This window comes from Hippoglossus stenolepis, chromosome 14 (assembly GCF_022539355.2).
Source record: "Hippoglossus stenolepis isolate QCI-W04-F060 chromosome 14, HSTE1.2, whole genome shotgun sequence".
Lineage (NCBI taxonomy): Eukaryota > Metazoa > Chordata > Actinopteri > Pleuronectiformes > Pleuronectidae > Hippoglossus > Hippoglossus stenolepis.
The window spans coordinates 20,084,122-20,106,656 of NC_061496.1; the positions used below are offsets into that span (position 1 = coordinate 20,084,122).

A 22,535-nucleotide genomic window follows, 5' to 3' on the forward strand; every position below is an offset into this window, starting at 1 on the left:
TTAGGGTGTCTTCCTGTGTCCAACTCTCCAAAAACTTAGGAAAACACAAATGAATACTTAAAGAAAGGAAGATAGGAAAAATGTGCCTTTGGAGGGAAAAATCCAAGATTAGAGTCCTGAGATTAGAGAAAACAAAAGGATACTGGATCAACATATTTTGGCTAAAAGCTTTATTAAACTGCTTTAACAGTGTCCCTTTGAAAGCATTTCACACCAGAGTGAGATGTAATTATTTACAGGTAAAGACTAGTGAAGTGTTCGTAGCTGATAAACACTCAGACCTGTTGATGAGGACGTCATTGTTACTTGGCAGAAAGTGTTCTTTTGTTTAGTTTTTTTGATGTCCCTGGGTTATTTGGCCACACACTGGGAAATTGTGCACCTTTGAGACGGGTTGAGTGTGGGTTTCTTCAGGGGAGGGTTTACTAGAGCAGTTTCTTGTGAAATTGAGGTCACCAGCTTTGAGAGTAGGAGGGGAAGGACTGAATCAGAGAGCAAAGGAAGAAAGTCAAAATAGTAGGTCAGATGACTTCTCTGTCTGGATGTTGAAGTCACCAAGAAGGAGAAGTGGAGGGCCATTTTCTGTTTCGAGAAGAGGACGTCTAATTCCTCCAAGAAATCTCCCAAAGGACCAGGTGGACGGTAGAGAACAACAATGGTTAATTGTACCAGTTGAGTTACTGTCACAGCATGAAATTCAAAAGACTTCCTGTTTTATTTTGAAAATGTATTGAGACTGATCTCACCAGTATATTGACTTTGGACTTTTCTGGAGTGTGGAGTTCTGATTGCTCTCTGGTTTCTGATTTACGCCTGCACCACCTCTCAGTAAGTCTTCTACCTTGTTGTTTCAAAGCAGCAGTTGATTGTATAAAAGAATTGGGTGGCTTATTTATGATAGTCCCAGAACCTGAGGGAAAAGTAACAGCACACACACACACACACACACACACACACACACACACACACACACACACACACACACACACACACACACACACACACACACACACACACACATACACAGAGCTGACATCTCTGACTCACTACAGTTTAAATGTTGATTAGTTTGAAATGACGCCACAATATCAACACTAATCATCACATAATGATCAATATAATTTTAATGAGTTACACACACTCAGACTGGGTAAAACCAACAGAATTTGTGAACTGGTGAACAATTTATGGAGCTGGGGGAGGCGGCAGCGCGCTCGGTTTCCGCATGCGCAAATGTCACGGAGAGGAGCAGGAATTTACTGATGTGATGGATATGGAATCGACGAACACCGTGCACTGAATGTTGAAATTTGTGAGAAAGACACTTAAATTTCCTTTATTGTTTTGTGAAAATGCACTGGGAAAATGCCTGTCATTTTCTAATGTTTATTTACAAAGGTTGAATTATCAGTGACATCTGCAATCTATTGCTTTGGTCTAGAGTCCCGGTTTGGACAGCAGAGTGTTGTTTGCGGCTCGTTCGCTACACTTTGGACTTTGAAGCCAGCAATATCGTGTCCGCTTCATTTCCCCTTTTATAGGTAAGGACAGTATTTGTAATGTGGGGGCTGCACGCTTGTGCTGTGTTTTCTAAGTTATAAGGAGCACGCTGGTGGTGGTATTTGTTAGGAGAGGGGTTTTGCCAAGTAAGTTTAACAAGTGTGAACATGAGAGAGCTGGCCCGATGCAGCATGTACAGTGCCTTGGACTTTTTCCCATTTTGTACTGTTACAAACTGGAATTCAAATAGACTTAAATAGACTTTTTCCCATTTGATCGACACAACATGCATTGTACTTTGAAGGTGCAAAATACCTTTTATTGTGACACAAACAACAATGAGAACAAAAAAGTTCTCATCTGTTGGATGCATAAGTATCTCCCCGAGTCAATACTTGGTAGAACCCCCTTTTGCTGCAATTACAGCTGCACGTCTTTTGGGGTATGTCTCTACCAGCTTTGCACATCTAGAGATGGAAATGTTTGTCCATTCTTCTTGGCAAAAAAGCTGAAGCTCAGTCAGATTGGATAGAGACGTCTGTGTATAGCAATTTTCAAGTCTTGCCATAGATTCTCAATTGGATTTAGGTCTGGGCTTTGACTGGGCCATTTTAAGACATTAACATGCTTTGATCTAAGCCATTCCATTGTAGCTCTGGCTGTATGTTTAGGGTCATTGTCCTGTTGGAAGATGAACCTCCGCCCCAGTCTCAAGTCTTATGCAGACTGCATCAGATTTTCTTCAAGTATTGCCTTGTATTTAGCTCCATCCATCTTTCCCTCAGTTCTGACCAGTTTCCCTGTACCTGTTGAAGAGAAGTATCCCCACAGCATTATGCTACCACCACCATGTTTCACTGTTGGGATGGTGTGCTCAGGGTGATGGGCAGTGTTGGGTTTCCGCCACACATAGCGTTTTGCATTGAGGCCAAAAAGTTCAATTTTGGTCTCATCTGACCAGAGCACCTTCTTCCACATGTTTGCTATGTCTCCCACATGGCTTCTGGCAAACTCCAAACGGGATTTCTTATGGTTCACTTTTAACAACGGCTTTCTTCTTGCCACTCTTCCATAAAGGCCAGATTTGTGGAGTAGACGACTAATAGTTGTCCTGTGGACAGATTCTCCCACCTCAGCTGTGGATCTTTGCAGCTCCTCCAGAGTTACCATGGGCCTCTTGGTTGCTTCTCTGATTAATTTTCTCCTTGTCCGGTTTGTCAGTTTGGGTGGACGGCCTTGTCTTGGTAGGTTTGCGGTTGTGCCATATTCTTTCCATTTTCTGATGATGGATTTTATGGTGCTCAGTGAGATGTTCAAAGCTTGGGATATGTTTTTATAACCTAACCCTGCTTCATACTTCTCCACAACTTTATCCCTGACCTGTTTGGTGAGTTCCTTGGTCTTCATGATGCTGTTTGTTCAGTAATGAACTCTAACAAACTCTGAGGCCTTCACAGAACAGGTGTATTTATACTGTGATGGAAATCTGGAAATACAAGAGGCTGGAAACACCAAAGTTATCTACGTGTATTTTAATAGGGGCTTTCTGCAGAAAGGATCAACACAGAGTGTCACAAGGATCTCAGAGTGAAGATGCAGGACAGTCAAATACAAGCATCTTATATAGGAGGACTAAGGCTGTCTCTCAGAACCAGTTCAGACTGGTTCTGTAGGCGCAGGTTGAGAGAGGAATCTAAACACAGACAACTGATTTACATATGTTTCCTTTGGAGATAAGCAGACATACATTCAGTTCTTTGGAGAGTAAATAAGTGATAAAAAGGGTCTGACAGTTTTCAGGTCAACACAGTTCAGACCATAAAACAGTTCAGGTCATAAAGTATTTGGACAGGTTGTATATGTATGTAGATACAGGTCATGAAACTTACTTTTCAACTACAACATAGGTTTCAACCATACTTAGTTAATTTTTCCAGTACAATACTGAGATTGAATTGTAGACAGGTGGACCCTATTCACTAATTATGTGACTTGCAAATGTGACTTGTGAAGGCAATTCTTTGTTTGGGGTTTTACAGTAAAGGGGGTGAATACATATGCACTCAACACTTTTCAGATTTTTATTTGTAAATAATTTTGAAATCCATGTAATATTTCCCCCTACTTCCAAATGATGGACTATTTTGTGTTGGTCCATTACATAAAATCACAATGAAATAAATTTTAATCTGTGGTTATACCATGACAAAATGTAGAAAAGTCCAAGGGGGGTGAATACTTATGCAAGGCACTGTATATATACAGCTCTGGAAAAAATTAAGAAACCACTTCAAAATGGTCAGTTTCTCTGGTTTTGCTATTTATTGGTATGTGTTTGAGTAAAATGAAAGTTTTTGTTTTATTCTATAAACTACTGACAACATTTCTCCCAAATTTCAAATACAAATATTGTCATTTAGAGCAGGGGTCTTCAACGTTTTTCAGGCCAAGGACCCCCAAACTGATGGAAAGATGGAGCAGGGACCCCCTACTATATATATTGTATAAAATTGTGTTTTATATTAAACTGGGCCTAGTGCCATGTATAAACATAGCTACCCTGTTATTGTGCATTCAATACTGAGCTATTATATATAAATAATACACAGGTTCATATATTCATGTTTTTATTATTGTGTGTCGCTGAATGTGTGCATTGCTGACTGAAAGATAACATCTTCTGTCTCCATTTATCCGTTCACTACAATATGTTGGATTCATGTTAATGTGTATTTAAAGACATTTCAATTTGTGGAAATTAAAATTAAAAAAATATAAAAAATTGTCTCATCGACGAAAATTTCGCGACCCCCCTGCAGTACCTCCGCGGACCCCCTGTGGGTCGCGCACCCCCTGTTGAAGACCTCTGATTTAGAGCATTTATTTGCAGAAAATGACAACTGGTCAAAATAACAAAAAAGATGCAGTGTTTTTAGATCTCGAATAATGCAAAGAAAACAAGTTCATATTAATTTTTAAACAACACAATACTAATGTTTTAACTTAGGAAGAGTTCAGAAATCAATATTTGGTGGAATAACCTTGATTTACAATCACAGCTTTCATGCGTCTTGGCATGCTCTCCACCAGTCTTTCACATTGCTGTTGGGTGACTTTATGCCACTCCTGGCGCAAAAATTCAAGCAGCTTGGCTTTGTTTGATGGCTTGTGACCATCCATCTTCCTCTTGATCACATTCCAGAGGTTTTCAATGGGATTCAGGTCTGGAGATTGGGCTGGCCATGACAGGGTCCTGATCTGGTGGTCCTTCATCCACACCTTCACTGACCTTGCTGTGTGGCATGGAGCATTGTCCTGCTGGAAAAACCACTCCTCAGAGTTGGGGAATATTGTCACAAAGACAAATCTGCCCAATTCCAGCCTTGCTGAAGCACCCCCAGATCATCACCGATCCTCCACCAAATTTCACAATAGGTGCGAGACACCGTGGCTTGTAGGCCTCTCCAGGTCTCCATCTAACCATTAGACGACCAGCTGAAAACTGGACTCATCAGAGAAGATGACCTTACTCCAGTCCTCTATGGTCCAATCCTTATGGTCTTTTGCAAACCTCAGCCTGGCTCTTCTCTACTTCTCATTGATGAAGGGCTTTTTTCTAGCTATGCTCGACTTCAGCCCTGCCCCTAGGAGCCTGTTTCTAACCGTCCTCGCCGTGCACTTCACCCCAGCTGCCGTTTGCCATTCTTTTTGGAGGTCACTTGATGTCATCCTACGAATTCGAATGAGTTGGCGGTCATCCCGGTGAGTGGAGAGTCGTTTTCGTCCTCTGCTGGTCTGTACCTTTGTTGTCCCTAATGTCTGCTGCTGGACCTTGTTCTTATGAACCGCCGTCTTTGAAATTTTAAGGATGGAAGCAACCTGACGCTCACTGTATCCCTCTGCCAGTAAAACCAGAATTGAACCCTTCTTTTCCTCACTCAACACCTTTCTTTTTAACTCTTTTGGCATGGTCAATAGTCCCTTTTTTTTATTCCAATTACTTTTGAGGTACTACTAGCACTGTTGCTGCCATCCAGCTGGTCCTATTGCAAGAGGATAGTGATGACCACAGCACTGGTTTTTATACTTTTCTTCATTGAATAAGATTTGGTTCAGGTCATCACCTAATCAGTACCTCATTATGTAGAATCAGGTCTGCCTGTATTGGAATTCAACAGACATTGGAATGGAATGGCTGCCATACACGTAGAGATGCTGATTTAAGACAAATTTGGAGTGGTCTCTTAATTTTTTCCAGAGCTGTATATAGGGCTGTCGATATTTACTCACTGCGCGACACACGCAGTGAGATCAGAGCTCGTTCACGTGAAGCAGCCGGTCAGTGACTTTGTCGAAGAACAGTGAAAACACAGAGTTTCTCTGGTCTCAGCCGCTCAGTGATCAGCTGCGTCATGATCAGAGCAGAAGCTGCGGTTGGTTTGTACCGAGCTGGAGTTTCTGTGTCCTCCTCCACTCTGCTCTCACTTGAACTAATAAACACTCCTCACTAGTTATCAGGACCTGATCAGCATATGAAGTAACTGAGTGTTGGGACATGGTTTTTGTGAGACCACACTTCGGCCTATATGGTAGTCAAAAGCCTTGAGCACATTCTGAACACGTTCTTTATCCTGGAGAAAACCAGAGCAAGGCCTCCCAGGGTGCGGCAACATCACACAGAGGTGTGAAACCCCCCCAGGGACACAGGTTTCAACTCCCATTGGTCACTCTGGACCCCATGACTTGTGAGGTCACCGGGCCAATATAAGGCCAGGTCTCCCCTCTTCTTCTCTCTTTCTACAATCCTTCCAAGGAGAGAAGGCTGTCCAGCTTCTTTACCTGCATTGCCGAGGGAAGAAGCCTGGCTTCTCCAGCTCACATCTTCTCTTTCCATCCAACTCTTCGAGAGGAGCACAGCGACTCGATGTCCTGCAGGAAAACTTCAGCCAGCAACTGAGCTGCCCAGCTCAACAGAACCACAAAGGCAGGAGCCACAAAACTGCGAACTGCACAGCAACTCTTTTTCCCCTTTCCACGGACGGGTAACACAACTGGGCTTAATAATTATACGAGGCTAAGCAAGACTGTTTATTCGATTCTGTGTGATGTTTATAAGTTTGATTTGTGGTGTTGTGATATTGTGGTTATAAGTTATGAGAAAGTTAAATGTTAGTTATGCTCTTCAGTCCTTCCTTGCATGCATCTAGTAACTTTCTCTAATTTGGCACACACACAGACACACGCATAAATCTTCACTTAATTATCTCTACATGTCGTAAACATTCCAATAGGGGGGGGTGTTAGCTCTTTGGCCAGCCGCCATTTTGAAAGCACGCTGACTCACACAGACACACACCCATGCATACTCACATACCTATCTTTGTTTAGTAAGTACACCGTTAGTAATTTGTGTTTTTATACTTTATTATATTCATAATAAATGTTTTTCTTTCACAAATGTTTTTTTATTAATGTTGCATAAGTGAATTTTGCCAACCTCCATATCCTTCAACTTAGCTAACTATCTATATGGTAATTTTGGTTATAGTTATTAATTTAATTGTTAATCAGAGTTCCAAATTTGTAGTTAGTACCTTTATGAGACTTAATCAATAAATTGGCTATCTTTTCCCTTCCTTTGAAGGGTGGTGCCCCGAGGTAACTTTAATCAATTAAAGTTATTATTTAATATTAATAATAAAATATTAATATTTAATATTTTATTTTGATAACCAAATTTATTGAATGCCGAAAGGCACACCATTTTATGGTATCACGTTTAATGCATTATTGCACAACATGAGTGTTTGTTGGATTGGCTCCAAAGTTTATGAGGCTTCATGAAAATGACTCGTCTACATTTTGTGCTCAGTACAACACGAGAGTTCATTTTCATCTGCATGAACTGAACTTGGAACTCGTTCTTTTTAAGTGTGAACTGGCTCAACACTGCTTCTAAAGATGGGCTCAGATTCCACATTCACATTTAATTGTGTAAAGGTTTGGTTGTTTGTTTGATTTAAAAAAGAAAATAAAAAAGTTTTATTCAACCATCCTATATTTGCTAAAAAAAAAAAAGAAAGAAAAAAAGAGCAAAGGCTAAGATGCCCCAATTGTTTAGGATAAAGGTTATCTTTGAGTTTGATTAACCCTTGTGTTGTCCCTGCTTCCCCCGGCTGTTGGCCCCCCTCACATAGCCCACCCAATATTAGGACGCACACGTAGGGCAATAGACAAGTGAGCAGCCCTTGCAGATGTATTTGTTACACCCGCGGCACACGGTGTGAGTTTTACAGTCCTTTTTCCTGGGGCATATCTGACACCTCTTCCTCTTACTCGCCCCGAGCGGGGCTGCTGCTAGGGCTATGGAGGAGAGGTCGAGCGTCGTAGTCAACAGCTCTCTGTGCGGCGGCGGCGGCTTTTACAGCCTTCACAACCGCGGCAGACGCGTCCGTGCGGGGGATGTGCTCCCTTCGTGCAATGAACGGAGTCACGAGAGCCTTTCCCAGCTGCTCTAGGAACACCGCTTGTTCCGCTTGCCTGGCATCCAGTCTGGGTTGATCTCTCTCCATATCATGAAGGCGTTGTAGGAAGAGACATCGAGAATGTTGTGAAAGACGACCAGGGGCCAGCGCGCGGTCATCCTCCTGCAGCTGTATGTTCCGATCACCTTGTCTAGGTTGTCCACGCCACCTTTGTTGCGGTTGTAGTCCAGGACGATGACCGGTTTCCCGTCCTCGCGGTCGCCGATGTCGGCCTTGGGGTGCTGTGTGCTCAGGAGCACCACATTCCTGTTTTTCTTTGGGATGTAGGACACAAGAGTGGCGGTGGGTGTGAATGCGAACTTGGATGAGAACACCTCTCTTCCCTTGACCGCGAGTAGCCCGGTCGGGAGCTCGGGCTTGTTCTTCCGAACCGTGCCGACCACAGTGAGCTTCCTCTCCAGGAGCTGCCGCGCTAGTTCGTAGGAGGTGAAGTAATTGTCGCACGTGACGTTACGACCGTGCAGTCCCTCCGTTACATCGAGCACTATCCGCAACCCCTGGTTCCGTTCTGGGCGTCCGCCGCTCGGCTTTCTGGTGTACACTTGCATCTTCCAAGCGTAGCCATCGCCGTCGTCTACGTCTCTGTCTCCGTCTCCGTCCTCTCTGTCTTTTTCTCGGCCTGCTTTTCTGTCTGCTTCTCGGCCTGCTTCTCCATTTCCTTGTCCGTCCGCTTCTCGGTCTGGCTCTTTCGCGTCCTCTTCGGGTTCAGAGGATGGTTGCTGGGAGAATAGCTGTTCGAGAACCTGTTCTCTGGTGAAACGCTCCTGACGCGACATCGTGCATGGTCCGTGAGAGAGTGGCACACTGAGACTTATATGTGGGTCTAATGTTATCCCCCTTGATTTCAATTGGAATCAGGTGTGGGTCTAAATGACCCCACAGAGCCCTCTCTGGGGGTCTAAATGACCCCTCCCATGACAATCGAGAATGACAATACATTGGTCTCAATTACCCCAGGAGAATTGGATAATGACAATCCTTGGGTCACCCTAACCCTAACCCTGACCGGCCAGGGCTTGCGTATGATCGCACGCACACACACACACACACACACACACACACACACACACACACACACACACACACACACACACACACACACACACACACACACACACACACACACACACACACACACACACACACACACACACACACACACTCTGGGTCAATCCGACCCAGGAACAACACTAGGGTTAAAAAAAAAAAAGTTCTAAATAACATCCAATGTTTGCTCAGAGGAATAGCAAAGACACAGCCAAATTTAATTAAGGTGTGGAATGTTTTAGTTTGATTTTATTTTTCAATCTTAATAACTCTATCATTTGGCCTTCTGTCATTTATCTTTCCGTTCCCACAACAATATACGTAGAAAATTATTAATCACAGGGCAGCTGTGATTAATAACAATTAAAAATTGTAATTGTTTGACAGCCCTAATATGTACCCATATAAAATAAAACTAAAGTGTCAAAATAAAATATAATAAAATATACACCTAAGTATACATTTTTTAAATAAAATAAAGTATATTTCTACTGAGTAGACTAAGTGAATGAATGCAATAAGTAAAACTGATAAGAAATAGTTAATACTGATTAGTGCAAATATTGCAATGTTGTTCCTAGCTGCAGCTTCACTGATCCGTGGAGCCTGTCGTGCAATCCCACTTTAACAACGAGGAACGAGACACAATTCTCTTACAGTATTGTCACACTTTAATGCTCAGAGCATGGTGCATACGACAAAGGTTAGTTTGTAATATGCAGGCCCAGGTACATAACCTAAGATCTGCTTGAAATAGCACATACACGACGTCATGCAAGCACCTGATTTACATTGCACAGCCACAGTTAGTGAAGGACCAGACACAGAGTTTGAAAAAGCTGGTTCCAGGAAGATAAAGAAAGCAATTTGATTACTAGTGATTGGGTGTATTACAATAATAGAATGTGCGCATTGACTGTTGTGTTGACCCCCGCAGTAGCCAAATTCTTTAATATACATAACTCATCACCACATGTGTCTCTAGCTAAAGCAAATGATGTGCAGTGGGAAAATTTGGCACCCTGGGTCACTCGGTGTTCACGAGATTGTACATGGGAGGATAGGGGAGAAGGAATTCAATATTCACCCCGAATGCAAACATACAGATGCCCATTTCAGAGCACTTTTCTGGGGGAAAACCAACAGTGCATTTAGCACAAACTGCTAAATTTAAACAAAAGGTTTGGAGAAATTTTTCTCAGTTAACCATTGACTCTTCAGAGTTACAAGAAGTGCAACAAAAGTTATGGGCTAATGATAAGTATGATCTGGGATTAGTTAAAGGGACTGAACCTCTCAATGTGACACCAAAGAGCACATACTGTTTATGTCAAACACAACATCCACTCAAACCAGAGGCAGTAGCAGGGATAACACCAGTTTTTAAAAACCTGGTAAAAACCGGAGTCATCATTCCATGTGCACACTCACCAGTAAGAATGCCTATTAAATGAATTAAAATTTTTAAAAAAGAGAGAAAGATAATATACAAGTTTCTCTAGTTCCACCAGAAAGCACGTGGTTTTTTCAATTGTTGATTTGGCTAATGCATTTTCCAGTGTCCCAGTTCATCCAGACTCTCAGTATTGGTTTGCTTTCACATTCCAGGGCAAATCATATACATTAAGATGTATGTCCCAAGGTTTTGTGGAATCCCCTGCAGTCGACTCACAGGTGTTATATGCAAGTCTTGAGGACTTGTAGTTACCAGCGGGAAGCGCGCTGATACAATATGTTGATGATTTGATGATTTGTTCACCAACAAAACAGGCCTGTAAAGTCGACACAGTAGCATTGCTAAAATATCTTGCAGACCAGGGCCACAAGGCCAGCCTGGCTAAGCTGCAATTTGTCCAGAAAAGTGTAACTTTCCTAGGACACGAAATTTCTAGCAGCGGTAAAACATTGAGCTCAAAACGAGTGGAAGCCATCCTCAAGATTCCAAAACCGCGTACCAAAAGACAATTAATGTCATTTTTAGGGATGACAGGCTACTGTAGACAGTGGATCTGTGATTATGCATCCCTGGAGGCTCCACTCTTGTATGTAATGCATGGCCAAGGACTGAGACCAACAGACAACCTGACGTGGACGACAGATGCTGACACAGCATTTACCCTGACTGACTTCTACACCTACACTGGGACTACCAGATCAAAACAGATCATTTACACAGACTGTTTTTAGTACCCCTAATCAGGGAAGTATCTGCAGCAGAGCTATCATCACTCCACCGCAGGGCCAGACGCACAATAACAACCACCCAACGAGTATTAGGACTCCTAATACCCTCATATGGGGTGTTTACGTCCCAAGAAGAGATTCAGTCACTATCCACAGTGTTAGAACGTCACATGAATATTTCTACAGCCGCCATAACAGCTACATCAAGGCGCTTAGACGATGTAGAACGTGTAGCAACAGAAAACAGAATGGCCTTGGACCTTTTGCTGGCCTCTCAGGGTGGTGTATGTCAAGTTATTCATACTGAATGTTGTTCCTATATTGCTAGTAATGACGTAGAGATAACTAAGCTAAAACATAATACTGAACAAGGGATAAAAGATCTGCATGATGTGCACGGGTGGGACCCTTTTTCGAAGGTGTTTGGCCCCCTGTCATCCATGGGTACATCGTTCTTTCGCACATTGATTGTAAGCATTGTCATGTTTTTGATTGCTATTTCTGTTATCACTTGTATGATTGGTCTGATACGCAAACAATGCACTAAGGCCATTGTTACTGCTATGCAAATTGACCTCTACCCTATCCCAGACTGGATTCCACCATCTAATGTTGATGATCTTGGCACACAACTGAAGTAACCTCAATCGGTCAACCCCTGACAGAGTGGGATTCCCCCACCTTATAAAGTGTTTACTTTAAGCGTTGATCCAACATGATCAAAAGGGGGGATTGTAAGGGAAATGTAACATTTTGACCACAATATGATCATGTTAATTTCCCCTTTGATTGATCATGATTGAATCTCATACAATGTAACCTTGATCATGCTGTATACTGTACAACTGAATGAATATTGGCCTGATTGCTTTAACTAAGGCATTGTTGTTTTCATGTCATCAGAAGATCCTGACCTTTGACTTTTGTTGTGCCATAATGCATTAAACGTGATACCATAAAATGGTGTGCCTTTCGGCATTCAATAAATTTGGTTATCAAAATAAAATATTAAATATTCATATTTTATTATTAATATTAAATAATAACTTTAATTGATTAAAGTTACCTCGGGGCACCACCCTTCAAAGGAAGGGAAAAGATAGCCAATTTATTGAATAAGTCTCATAAAAGTACTAACTACAAATTTGGAACTCTGATTAACAATTAAATTAATAACTATAACCAAAATTACCATATAGATAGTTAGCTAAGTTGAAGGATATGGAGTTCTTGACAGTGTAGAGGTTGGCAAAATTCACTTATGCAACATTAATAAAAAAGCATTTGTGAAAGGAAAACATTTATTATGAATATAATAAAGTATAAAAACACAAATTACTAACAGTGTAATTACTAAACAAAGATGTGTATATGAGTATACATGTGTGTGTCTGTGTGTCTGTGTGCTTTCAAAATGGCGGCTGGCCAAAGAGATAACACCCTTCCCCCACCTATGGAATGTTTACGACCTGTAGAGATAATGAGGTGAAGGGATATGCATGTGTCTGTGTGTGTGCCAAATTAGACAAAGTTACTAGATTGGATGCAACGAAAGACTGTGCAGAGCATAACAGACTAACATTACTTTCTCAATAACTTGTACCCAAAATATCACAACACCACAAATCAAACTTATAAACATCACACAGAATCAAATAAACAGTCTTGCTTAGCCTTGTATAATTATTAAGCCCAGTTGTGTTACCCGTCCGTGGAAAGGGGAAAAAGGAAAGTTGCTGTGCAGTTCGAAGTTTTGTGTCGTCTTGCTGGTTTCTGTTGAGCTGTGTAGCTCAGTTGCTGGTTGAAGTTTTCCTGCAGGACATCGCATCGCTGCTAGGACGTTGGTAGAGCTTGGAGGGCGAGGAGGTTTCCTTGGTGAGATGAGCTGGAAGCTGCACCTTTGTGCTCCTCTCGAAGAGTTGGATGGGAAGAGAAGATGTGAGCTGGAGAAGAGGCTCGACAGCCTTCCCTCCTGTGGAAGGATTGTAGGAAGAGGGCAGAAGAGCCAGAAGAGGGGGAGAACAGGCCTTATATTGGCCCGGTGACCTCACAGGTCATGGGGTCCAGAGTGACCAATGGGAGTTGAAACCTGTGTCCCTGGGGGGGTTTTCACACCTCTGTGTGAAGTTGATGCCCTCTGGGAGACTGAGTTCCTTGCTCTGGTTTTTGATGGCCCCTGGGAGACTGAGTCCTGGAGGGACATGCTGCTTCAGGCTTTGACGGCACATGTAGGCCGAAGTGTGGTTTCACAAAGAACCATGGCCCAACACTTTGTAACATCCCCAACCAGAGTGGGAGGGATGAGCCAAATGTATAAAGACAAAGAACTGTTTCCCATCGGTGTGCATATTACAAACTAACCTTTGTCGTATGCACCATGCTCTGAGCATTAAAGTGTGACAATACTGTAAGAGAATTGTGTCTCGTTCCTCGTTGTTAAAGTGGGATTGCAGAAATTGCCACGACAAGCCATAGACTCTTTCTGATTCAGTCCTTCTCTACAGAGGCGTTGAGTCATGGTTTGTCGGGTCGCGGTGGTCGGAGCAGGCAGTTCAGGTCTGGCCTGTATCAAGATCTGTGTTGATGAGGGCCTGGAGCCTGTCTGCTTTGAAAGCAGTGATGACATTGGTGGCCTGTGGAGATTTAAGGTGAGAAGGGGCAGAGCTTTTCACAGCCTCCCCCATATGTATCTTCTTTATAGAAGTTTGCGTAGCTTGAACATAGAAATAATTTGTAGTCACTGGATAAAATGACAAAATGTCTCCATCAGAGTGATTGTTTTCTTTATATCTTGTTTTTCTGTGTCATCAGGAGGCCCCTGAGCCACAGCGAGCCAGCATCTATCGCTCATTGGTGGTCAACACCTCAAAAGAGATGATGTGTTTCAGTGACTATCCCATGCCGGATGACTATCCAAACTACATGCTCCACTCTCAGCTCCTGCAGTACCTCAGTCTCTATGCTGAGCACTTTCACTTGCTCAGATACATCAACTTTCAGGTAGTTAAACACGCCAAGAGTGTCACGGATTTATCACACAAACCTATGTAAAATCTTAACATGTTTCACTGTGCACACTCAGACCACGGTGAGGAGTGTTACACAAAGACCAGATTTCTCTCTGTCTGGTCAGTGGGACGTAGTGACCATAAACAGGGATGGAGAGGAAGAAAGGCTCGTCTTTGATGCTGTCCTGGTCTGTTCGGGTCCTTACACTAATCCAACATTACCCCTGTCAGGTTTAACAGGTCAGTCAACAAACAGCTGATTTATCAGTATTATCAAGCACACTGAGGGATCAAAGTGGAACCTTTTTTTCTTGGAATGAGCGCACCTTATTGTCTTCCTTTGCCACTGCACCATCTGTTTCCCTCCAGGATATGAGACCTTTACTGGCAGGTGTTTTCACAGCTGGGAATATAAAGATGCAGAGGCCTTGAGAGGAAAGAGGGTGGTGGTGGTTGGCATGGGAAATTCCGGAGGGGACATTGCTGTGGAGATCAGTAGATCTTCTAAGAAGGTAAGACAGAAAAGAGCTGAAAAGCCTTGTCTCCAATGCTTCTTGACAACATACACGTGGTCCTGAAACAGTTATGGGCTTTGAACTAATTCTGTAGATTTTTGTAATGAGGTTTATCCTTAGAGATACATTATTATTTCTTACAGTGTAAAGTTTTTATTACATGGCAAAATAGTGTAGAAGACATTTTCTATACACGCATCCCTTTTTATCTAACTGTATAGAGACCATAGGGTTAGGGGTACATAAAGATGGACGACATGACTGCTCATCAGAAGTGAAGCCAAAGCATCTCAATCGCCTCCTGGTGGCTGGCTGCAGTATCAGTCATACTCCATGGACCAAACTGTAAAGTCAAAGTACACATCAAAGAAATGTTTCTCAAAGATGGTTTCTGTAATTTTAGGTAGTTCTTATTACATTGGTTTTCATTTTTATTTTAAGTTTAGTGGTAATTACGCTGCCAAGGAGGTTAAGGATTTGTTTCAGTTGGTTTGTTTGTCTGTTAGTTAGCAGGATTAAGCTAAAACTACAAAACGGATGATCATGAAACTTGGTAGAAAGATGTGGTATTGGTCAGTAAAAAACTCATTAAGTCTTGGTGCGGATCTGGATCAGGGGGCAGATCTAGGAACCTTTTTTTCTCTTTCCAAGATATGCAAGATATGGCTGGTACTTACACTTTTGTTGATTTCACAGAGAATAATTGATAGATCTTGATGAGGCATGTTAAGGGGACTGATATTTATGGGTGTGTGAAATTTGATGCAGATTAAATAAAATTCGAGATCTAGAGAATTTAAATGTGGTTTCATAAGGGGACTGCCTTGGTGGAGGTATTCGCTCTACTAAGTGACATTCTCTTTAGATTTGTTGCTGTGAAAATGGTCATCAGGATTGACAGCAGAGACTGGCTCATGATTGGTGGAGCATCTGTGTCGGAAGGATCTCGCTACCACGACTCCATCCCGATCACAGACTGCGCAGACTGTGGATCCCAATGCACAAGATGGCAGCGTTCATAGATTCCTACTAGTGGTGCACCGATGTATCGGCCGTATATCGGTAGCGGCCGATATTCGCCTCGTTTACTGCCATCGGCGTATCGGTAATAAACTTGACTTTCACCGATAACATTGGCCGATGTTCATTGGTATGTTTTCTGCAGCCTGCCAATCTGGCATCCAGATTATGGTACACTGACGCCGGGTTTACACCGGGCGCTGAAGCGCCGCGCCGCGCAGCGCAGCGCCAAGGAAAGCCAGGCGCCTCCCATCCACCCCCTGTTAAACCTTTGTGCGGTTCACATGGACTGCGATGCGCCGCCAGCGCCCTTCACCGATGGTTTCGGCGTGCGAGCGAGCGTATCGCGCCAGGAAACAGACTGAAAAATTATTTTAAACGATATAAATGACATATTTTATATGATATAAATGATCAAATATGCATCCCATACTTTGTATTCCCCTTCTGTTGTCCTGGAGTTTTAATTTTCCCAATTTCCCAATCACATAATTAAATGTCCCCCTCTGCCCATCCACTACAGCCACACAAGCAGTCATATAGATAAAAAGAGAGGGGGGGCGGGGCTAAAGGCTTGCTTGGGGAATACGTCATTTACCCCGACACCTCCTATTGTGTTGTGTTGCACAGCAAGCTAGTAGTAGCACTGCATCTTGACTTGAATTTATATGGCATTCCCTAAGGGTTTATGCTAGTGTTTTGTAAGGCTGCATTGCAAGCAACTGTTTACAGTTTTGATGATGTCTTGAGTAGGCCTGGTGATATTGTTAAATGTTTGGCTGAATAGGTGTCTATGTCCATCCATGGCATCTAAAGTTACACTTGTCACTTTTTCTGTTTTTCATATTATTCAAGTAATAAACAAATATCGGTATCGGCTATCGGCTAGATTGTTGTTTTAAATATCGGTATCGGCCAAGAATTTCCATATCGGTGCATCCCTAATTCCTACCCCTATCATTTCTACTTAGCAGGAGCGAGTGGAGACACATTGTTCATCTCTAAGGTCTATGATAGGAACAGAACGCTGACATTCAGTGTCACACATTATTTTGAATGTGTCTCATCTTTACTGTATCTACAGAATATATGCATAAACTTACACCATCTTCTTCTTCTCTCTAACAGACATTTCTCAGCACACGAGAAGGGGCCTGGGTGACTGGCAGGATGTCTACCAATGGTCTGCCTCTGGACATGATGAACATCTCCAGACGCATCAATATCCTCAAACTGCTCCTCCCCCAGACCCTGATCAACTGGGTAGTGGAGCGAGCACTGAACCAGAAATATGACCACAGACTGTACGGCCTGCAGCCCAGACACAGGTGACACCTTTTTACCTGCATCTTTCTCTCTGACACATGAATCTTGGTTTCCTGTCGTACATCTTTTTATGTCACTGTTTGTTTTTTAACCATTATATCTTTAAACCCCCATTCATCCAAAACGCAAAGTGAGCTCATGTGACAATACAGCAGGCAAATGTGTGGAAAATTCACAGTGAGCGGACACGTCGATGAAATTTGAATCTCACAACGGATGTGAAACTGGAAGAATGCAAATATTTCAGGATGAAAAAGAGGTGTCTCACACGTAAAGAACGGCAACAAAGACAACAAGATTCGAGAGCTTTTGACTGTAAGGGCCAATGCCAGTGTTGATGTGGTGTAAACGAAAACCCAGTGGAATTTTTACATCATGTCCTGTTGTTGGATGCTTCTGACTCTGAATCTCCTGCTGCGTTCTTCATATTTGAAAGGAAAACTCTGGAAAATGTCCAGTCCATGCCTAAAAAAGGCTTATGTGAGGTCTGTTTTAGTCCGTAATGTGAGGGAAAAGTTTTATTTCCATGTTTATCATTTCCTCACTTTCACAGAATTTTGGACCGAGGGATTTTGATCAATGATGGTCTTCCTGGCCAAATCCTTCAAGGGGCGCTGGTCCTGAAGCCCAACTTGAAAGCGTTTGTGGAAACGGGAGTTGTGTTTGAAGATGGCACAGTGGAGGAGAACATCGATGCTGTGGTCTTCTGTACTGGATATAATGGAACCTTTCCATTCCTGCCTCCAGCTTTGTCTGAGGGGACTCATGGAGAGTTGACATTGTACAAGTAAGTGTGTTGTAAAGATAGAACTGATAACTTTTTCTTAAGCCTGTCCATGGACAGTTTCCGCGATACAGCGGCTCCATTCCCAGATCACTACTGCACATACTCGGGCTCAAGACGGCAGAATCCAGAGATTTTGGCTTCATTTCTGGATAGAGGGAGGAAGTGGAGATGCGTCATTACACGACACCAAAAATAATTACTAGATTGTGATAGTACATCGAACACTCATGTATGACGATCTTAATTTTGTTGGAGCTATTGCTTATTGTTAACCCATTCAAAGCATCTCTTCACAATTATTTTTAATGTCAGGAGACTGTTCCCTCCTTCTCTCCAACACCCCACACTGGCCATTATTGCATTTTTTCGAACAAGCGGACCAATCATGCCCACAGTAGAAATGCAGGCACGGTGGGCTGTCAAGGTCTTTTCAGGTAAATACACAGCTTTACACACAAACTCACACAAAAAGGCTTAATAAGCAAGATGTGTTACTCTGTGCTGTATCCCTTTAAAGGTTCGAGGCATCTTCCTTCTCAGGAGAAAATGCTGGAAGTCCTTGAGTCTGATAGACAGAGATCCATGAAAAGGTAGAGATCATTGACACACTGATATTACCATGGCCATCATTATTTATGTGTGTGATAGAAAATAATTAAACTCAAACCTTTGTGTTTTTAATTGTATATGAATGAATTATTTCCTTTCCTTCATGTTCTCAGCTACACCTGCCCACTACAGGCTGCTCTCCATGTGGATTACATCACATACGTGGATTTCATGGCCAAGGAGGTCAGTACAGTTTGCTTCGGGTGAACCTGTGTTACTATGTACATATGAAAGACACATTCATATTAGACCTACGATTACAGGTAGGAGTTCAACCAAACCTTCTGGCACTACTCCTGAGAGACCCTGTGCTCTGGCTGAAGGTCGTCTTTGGTCCCTTCACTCCATATCAGTTTCGTCTCGCTGGACCTGGACAATGGGCCGGAGCCCGACATGCTATCCTCACTCAGTGGAAGCGGGTTGCTCAGCCTTTCAAAACCCGAGCGGTACCAGAACCAGAGCCTGGGCAATCTGTCTTTTCCCTCCCTGGGCTGCTCACATTGGGAGGAAGTGTGATAATGGCTGTACTTCTGTCGAAAAATCTTCCAGCGCTGCAGGGTGCAGCTGAGTTTCTTGAGAGGAGCAGGATCTTTTTGATGGACAACTGGTATACTGGTTAAACCAGAAGATCCTGACGCTTCTCATGCTACAGGCTTCTCTGTGCACAGCCACTTATCTATCTGCTGGATTCATGTGCCTCTTGAATGGTCCAATTTCCCAAGTAGGGAAGTAATTCATCCAACTTGTTTGTGTTCATGTGCTATAATTCAGGTTGTTGAAATGACAATGTCCCACTGTGAAGCTGTGAATCATTTAATTACTATAAAGTTACTGCTAATTCCATGACCATTTTAAAATACCTTATATGTTGACGTACTTTCAGCCAGGATAAACCCTGCAGGGAAACAGGTCTTAAATGCATGAGAAGAATGTGTCACACACATTCAAACCTGATAACACAAAACACCACACACTGGAGCTATTGTCCTCTTGCTTTTTCTTCCCTGCATACCAGACTGGAGGTGTGGACCTGTCTCACTCAACCTCCATGAGACAAAACAACCCAACCAGCCTTGCTCCTGCAGGTAAAACTATACCTGCAACTCCCCTTTGTACGCGGTGCTACTTTTCACAAGTGCTCAAGGTATTACTTACTCCTCACCTTGAATACCCTCAAGATCAAGTTCTACCTGTTCATGTTCCAGATGGCACAACAAGCCTTACTGATGTTTTAATTCCGTTCATGAAGTTCTGTCTCCCCCTGCTGTTTTACTGTACTGTCTGATTCATTGTTTACCAGGAAGTCTCAGAACCATAAATACATAAACTATGCATATAATAACACTTAAGTTTGCCTGAAAATTGTCAATTTAGTTCTTCACAATTCCTGAGATATAAGATTTATGGGGACTCCTTTTTACCTAATCACAGATTTACAGAACCTTACACAAGTTTGTTTTATTCTTTATATTTCTGCTATTGTGTTTGATTTGAATTTAGACAATGATGTGTTAATGTAACCGTTAAAAAAAGGGGGGTATTGTTATTGCAGTTGACTCATTGAACTGAATCAAAGATATTTGCCAACAAACTTGTGATAGAATAAAATGCAATTGCTTTGAATGAAATATGCATTAAAACAGTGATTAGTTCAAAATTTGTTCTACCGAGTCTGTATGTAGTTTATCATGAAATGGAGGTACACACTCAAAGTGCAATTACATCAATAAATCAATCCCTAAAATGCTTTACAGAGTCTATAAAATCAGCCCCCTAGCGATCCACAGACTCCCATCCATACATCCAGAACAAGACAAATATTAGCAGGAAGTCAGCTGTCATGAATATTATACATTTGAAAATAGAAAACACCTAGGGCATGAAAAGAAAGATAAATACAGATTAAAATACTCAAATTAATCAGGAAAAGATACAACTCGAATTCTAAAAGAGATGTGAAAGGATAAATGTAAAATACAGATAAAAGAATAAAATACTAAAAGAGCAGTAAATAAAACCAGAGAAAGTAGAGAAAGTAGGTAAATAAGTAAATAATTAAATAAAATAGAGTAAATGGATATATCTGCAAAACAGTCTAAGGTGTATGAATAAATTCCCGAGATAAATACAAAAAAAGAATCAAATATAAGGCCTGATTAAAAAGGTAGGTCTTGAGTTTGCCTCTAAAAATATCCAGAGAAATATCCACATTCTCTCCTGCAGACCCCGGGTCTTCAGGCAGGCTGGACCAGAGACCATAGTGATACAAATATGAGATGCTCTAAGATGCCCTTAGACCAGTAAGGTACACAACAGAAATATCCTAAAACTACTGTGAGAACATCTGCTTGTGTTGATGGTCTTCATGGAATCTTTTCTTAGATTGTTATTGTCCCAACTTAGATTTGACTATTTATCTTCTTGAGGAGGCCCAACCTTCTTGATATAGTTGCACTTTGTCCTGTTTTTCTATCGTAATCTTAAGCATAAATAATTCCCCACTTTAACCACTGCAGTGATATTTTAACTCCCCTGTGTCACACTTCAGTTTGTCGGGTTAGGGTCAAAGTTGATCATTATCCTGGATTACAAAAGAAAGACACGCTCTGGTTTATTTTTTTATGGTTCGATCAATCACAGTCGTGTTGGGTGGCACTTGTTTTGCTGGAACATTTGCATCAACAGTTCTATGTGTAATGTTTAATTATTCAGTCCAAAGTTTGTCATTTTCAGCGTGAACTCTGTCTGGTTGCTCTCGTTTTTCGACCATAGCAAAGGGGATTGAAACAAGTAGGGTCCAGCTGCAGCCACAGCACAAACGAGAAGGAAGTTGAACTTCCAAATATAGTTCATGAGCTGGGTTGAGTCCATAGATTATATAAAAAGTCGGTTTCTTCTTCTTCTTATCCTCCTAGATAAAACTTATAGAAAAGCATTTATCTAAAAACACGGTTTAAAACTAAATTTCAAGAACAATGGAAGATTTAATAAAAGTATAAAAGGGTAGAAGAGGTAAAATGATTAAGAGAATAATAAAATATTGAAATAAAATTCATATTCAATAAATAAAAATAAGACGTAAAAATGTTTAATATAAGAGTAGAAGAGGTAAATTAAATAAAAGAGACAAATCTGTATCAAATGTAAAAAAAGTTGAAAGGGGAAAACTGTAGCGTAGGAAATCACAGTTCATACTGAAGAGTAAACAGTTTTTTAAAAGACTTTGACCGGCCTCATTTTCTCTCTCTCCACCTCTTGGCTTTTCATTTTTTTGACAACTTGTTATCTTTTCTGTTGTTCCTTTTCTTTTAATTTAATGTACATATTGTAAACGTCCAATATATAAGACGGTCAGCAAAACACTACAGCCGACAGTTAAAACAATGGAGAGAGTTGTCTCTCTCCCACCACTCACAGGTTGAGGACACTGAACCACGAGTGCAAAACGAGCACAGCATTACCCCCTGACAATGAATGTAGACGAGTCCTACACTGTGAACTGATCAGCTAATGTATGATCTAATGTATAACATATACAGTATATGTGTTTTTCTAACTCTTAAGTGTCAGTGCAAAAGTCCATTGCTCCGAAAGTGCACACTGGGTTTGGATTTTCAGACCCTGTTAACATGTTGCTCGATTTAACAGATAATGCATAATTGATTTCATGTTTATTTCGGAGTAGTACCCTATTTGGGTAGTAAACTATTCTTTCTAATTGAACCCTAATTCTACATGAGGCAGAGAGCCGAGAGACTAACGCTCATCTTCTGCACCGGAAAGTCAATTTCAAAAGGGAAAATACTTTCTTTAATGTTACTGGAGCAGGAGCCCAGATTTCAATTTAGCATGATTCCTGTCTGATGTCTGATGATATATCACAACATTTACAATAAATATGTTTGCAAAAATGTTTCATATTTGCCATTTAAGGTTTGGATATTAGAATTCTCTTTTTTATACTAAGTGATTTCAGGTTGTGCTTTATGCTGTA

The 22,535-nt window shown here is 41.7% G+C and overlaps 1 protein-coding gene across 1 annotated transcript; it reads left to right on the forward strand.

The window, feature by feature from the left end:
* The first annotated feature begins 1,251 nt into the window (after positions 1-1,251).
* On the forward strand, positions 1,252-22,353 carry LOC118121051 (flavin-containing monooxygenase 5). Its single transcript, XM_035176678.2, has 12 exons — positions 1,252-1,312; positions 1,442-1,541; positions 13,781-13,924; positions 14,088-14,276; positions 14,359-14,524; positions 14,654-14,796; positions 16,948-17,147; positions 17,699-17,932; positions 18,245-18,366; positions 18,450-18,522; positions 18,655-18,724; positions 18,805-22,353. Exons 3-12 carry the CDS (start codon positions 13,793-13,795, stop codon positions 19,159-19,161), a joined length of 1,686 nt encoding a protein of 561 aa, XP_035032569.2. The 5' UTR covers positions 1,252-1,312; positions 1,442-1,541; positions 13,781-13,792; the 3' UTR covers positions 19,162-22,353.
* The last annotated feature ends 182 nt before the right edge of the window (positions 22,354-22,535 follow it).

Bases quoted from the DNA above. Each gene is read 5' to 3' on its own strand.
- LOC118121051 (XM_035176678.2), top strand. From the start codon at position 13,793: ATGGTTTGTCGGGTCGCGGTGGTCGGAGCAGGCAGTTCAGGTCTGGCC. The intron at 17,148-17,698 runs GTGACACCTTTT...TCACTTTCACAG, and splicing joins GGCCTGCAGCCCAGACACAG to AATTTTGGACCGAGGGATTT. The intron at 18,523-18,654 runs GTAGAGATCATT...TCATGTTCTCAG, and splicing joins AGACAGAGATCCATGAAAAG to CTACACCTGCCCACTACAGG.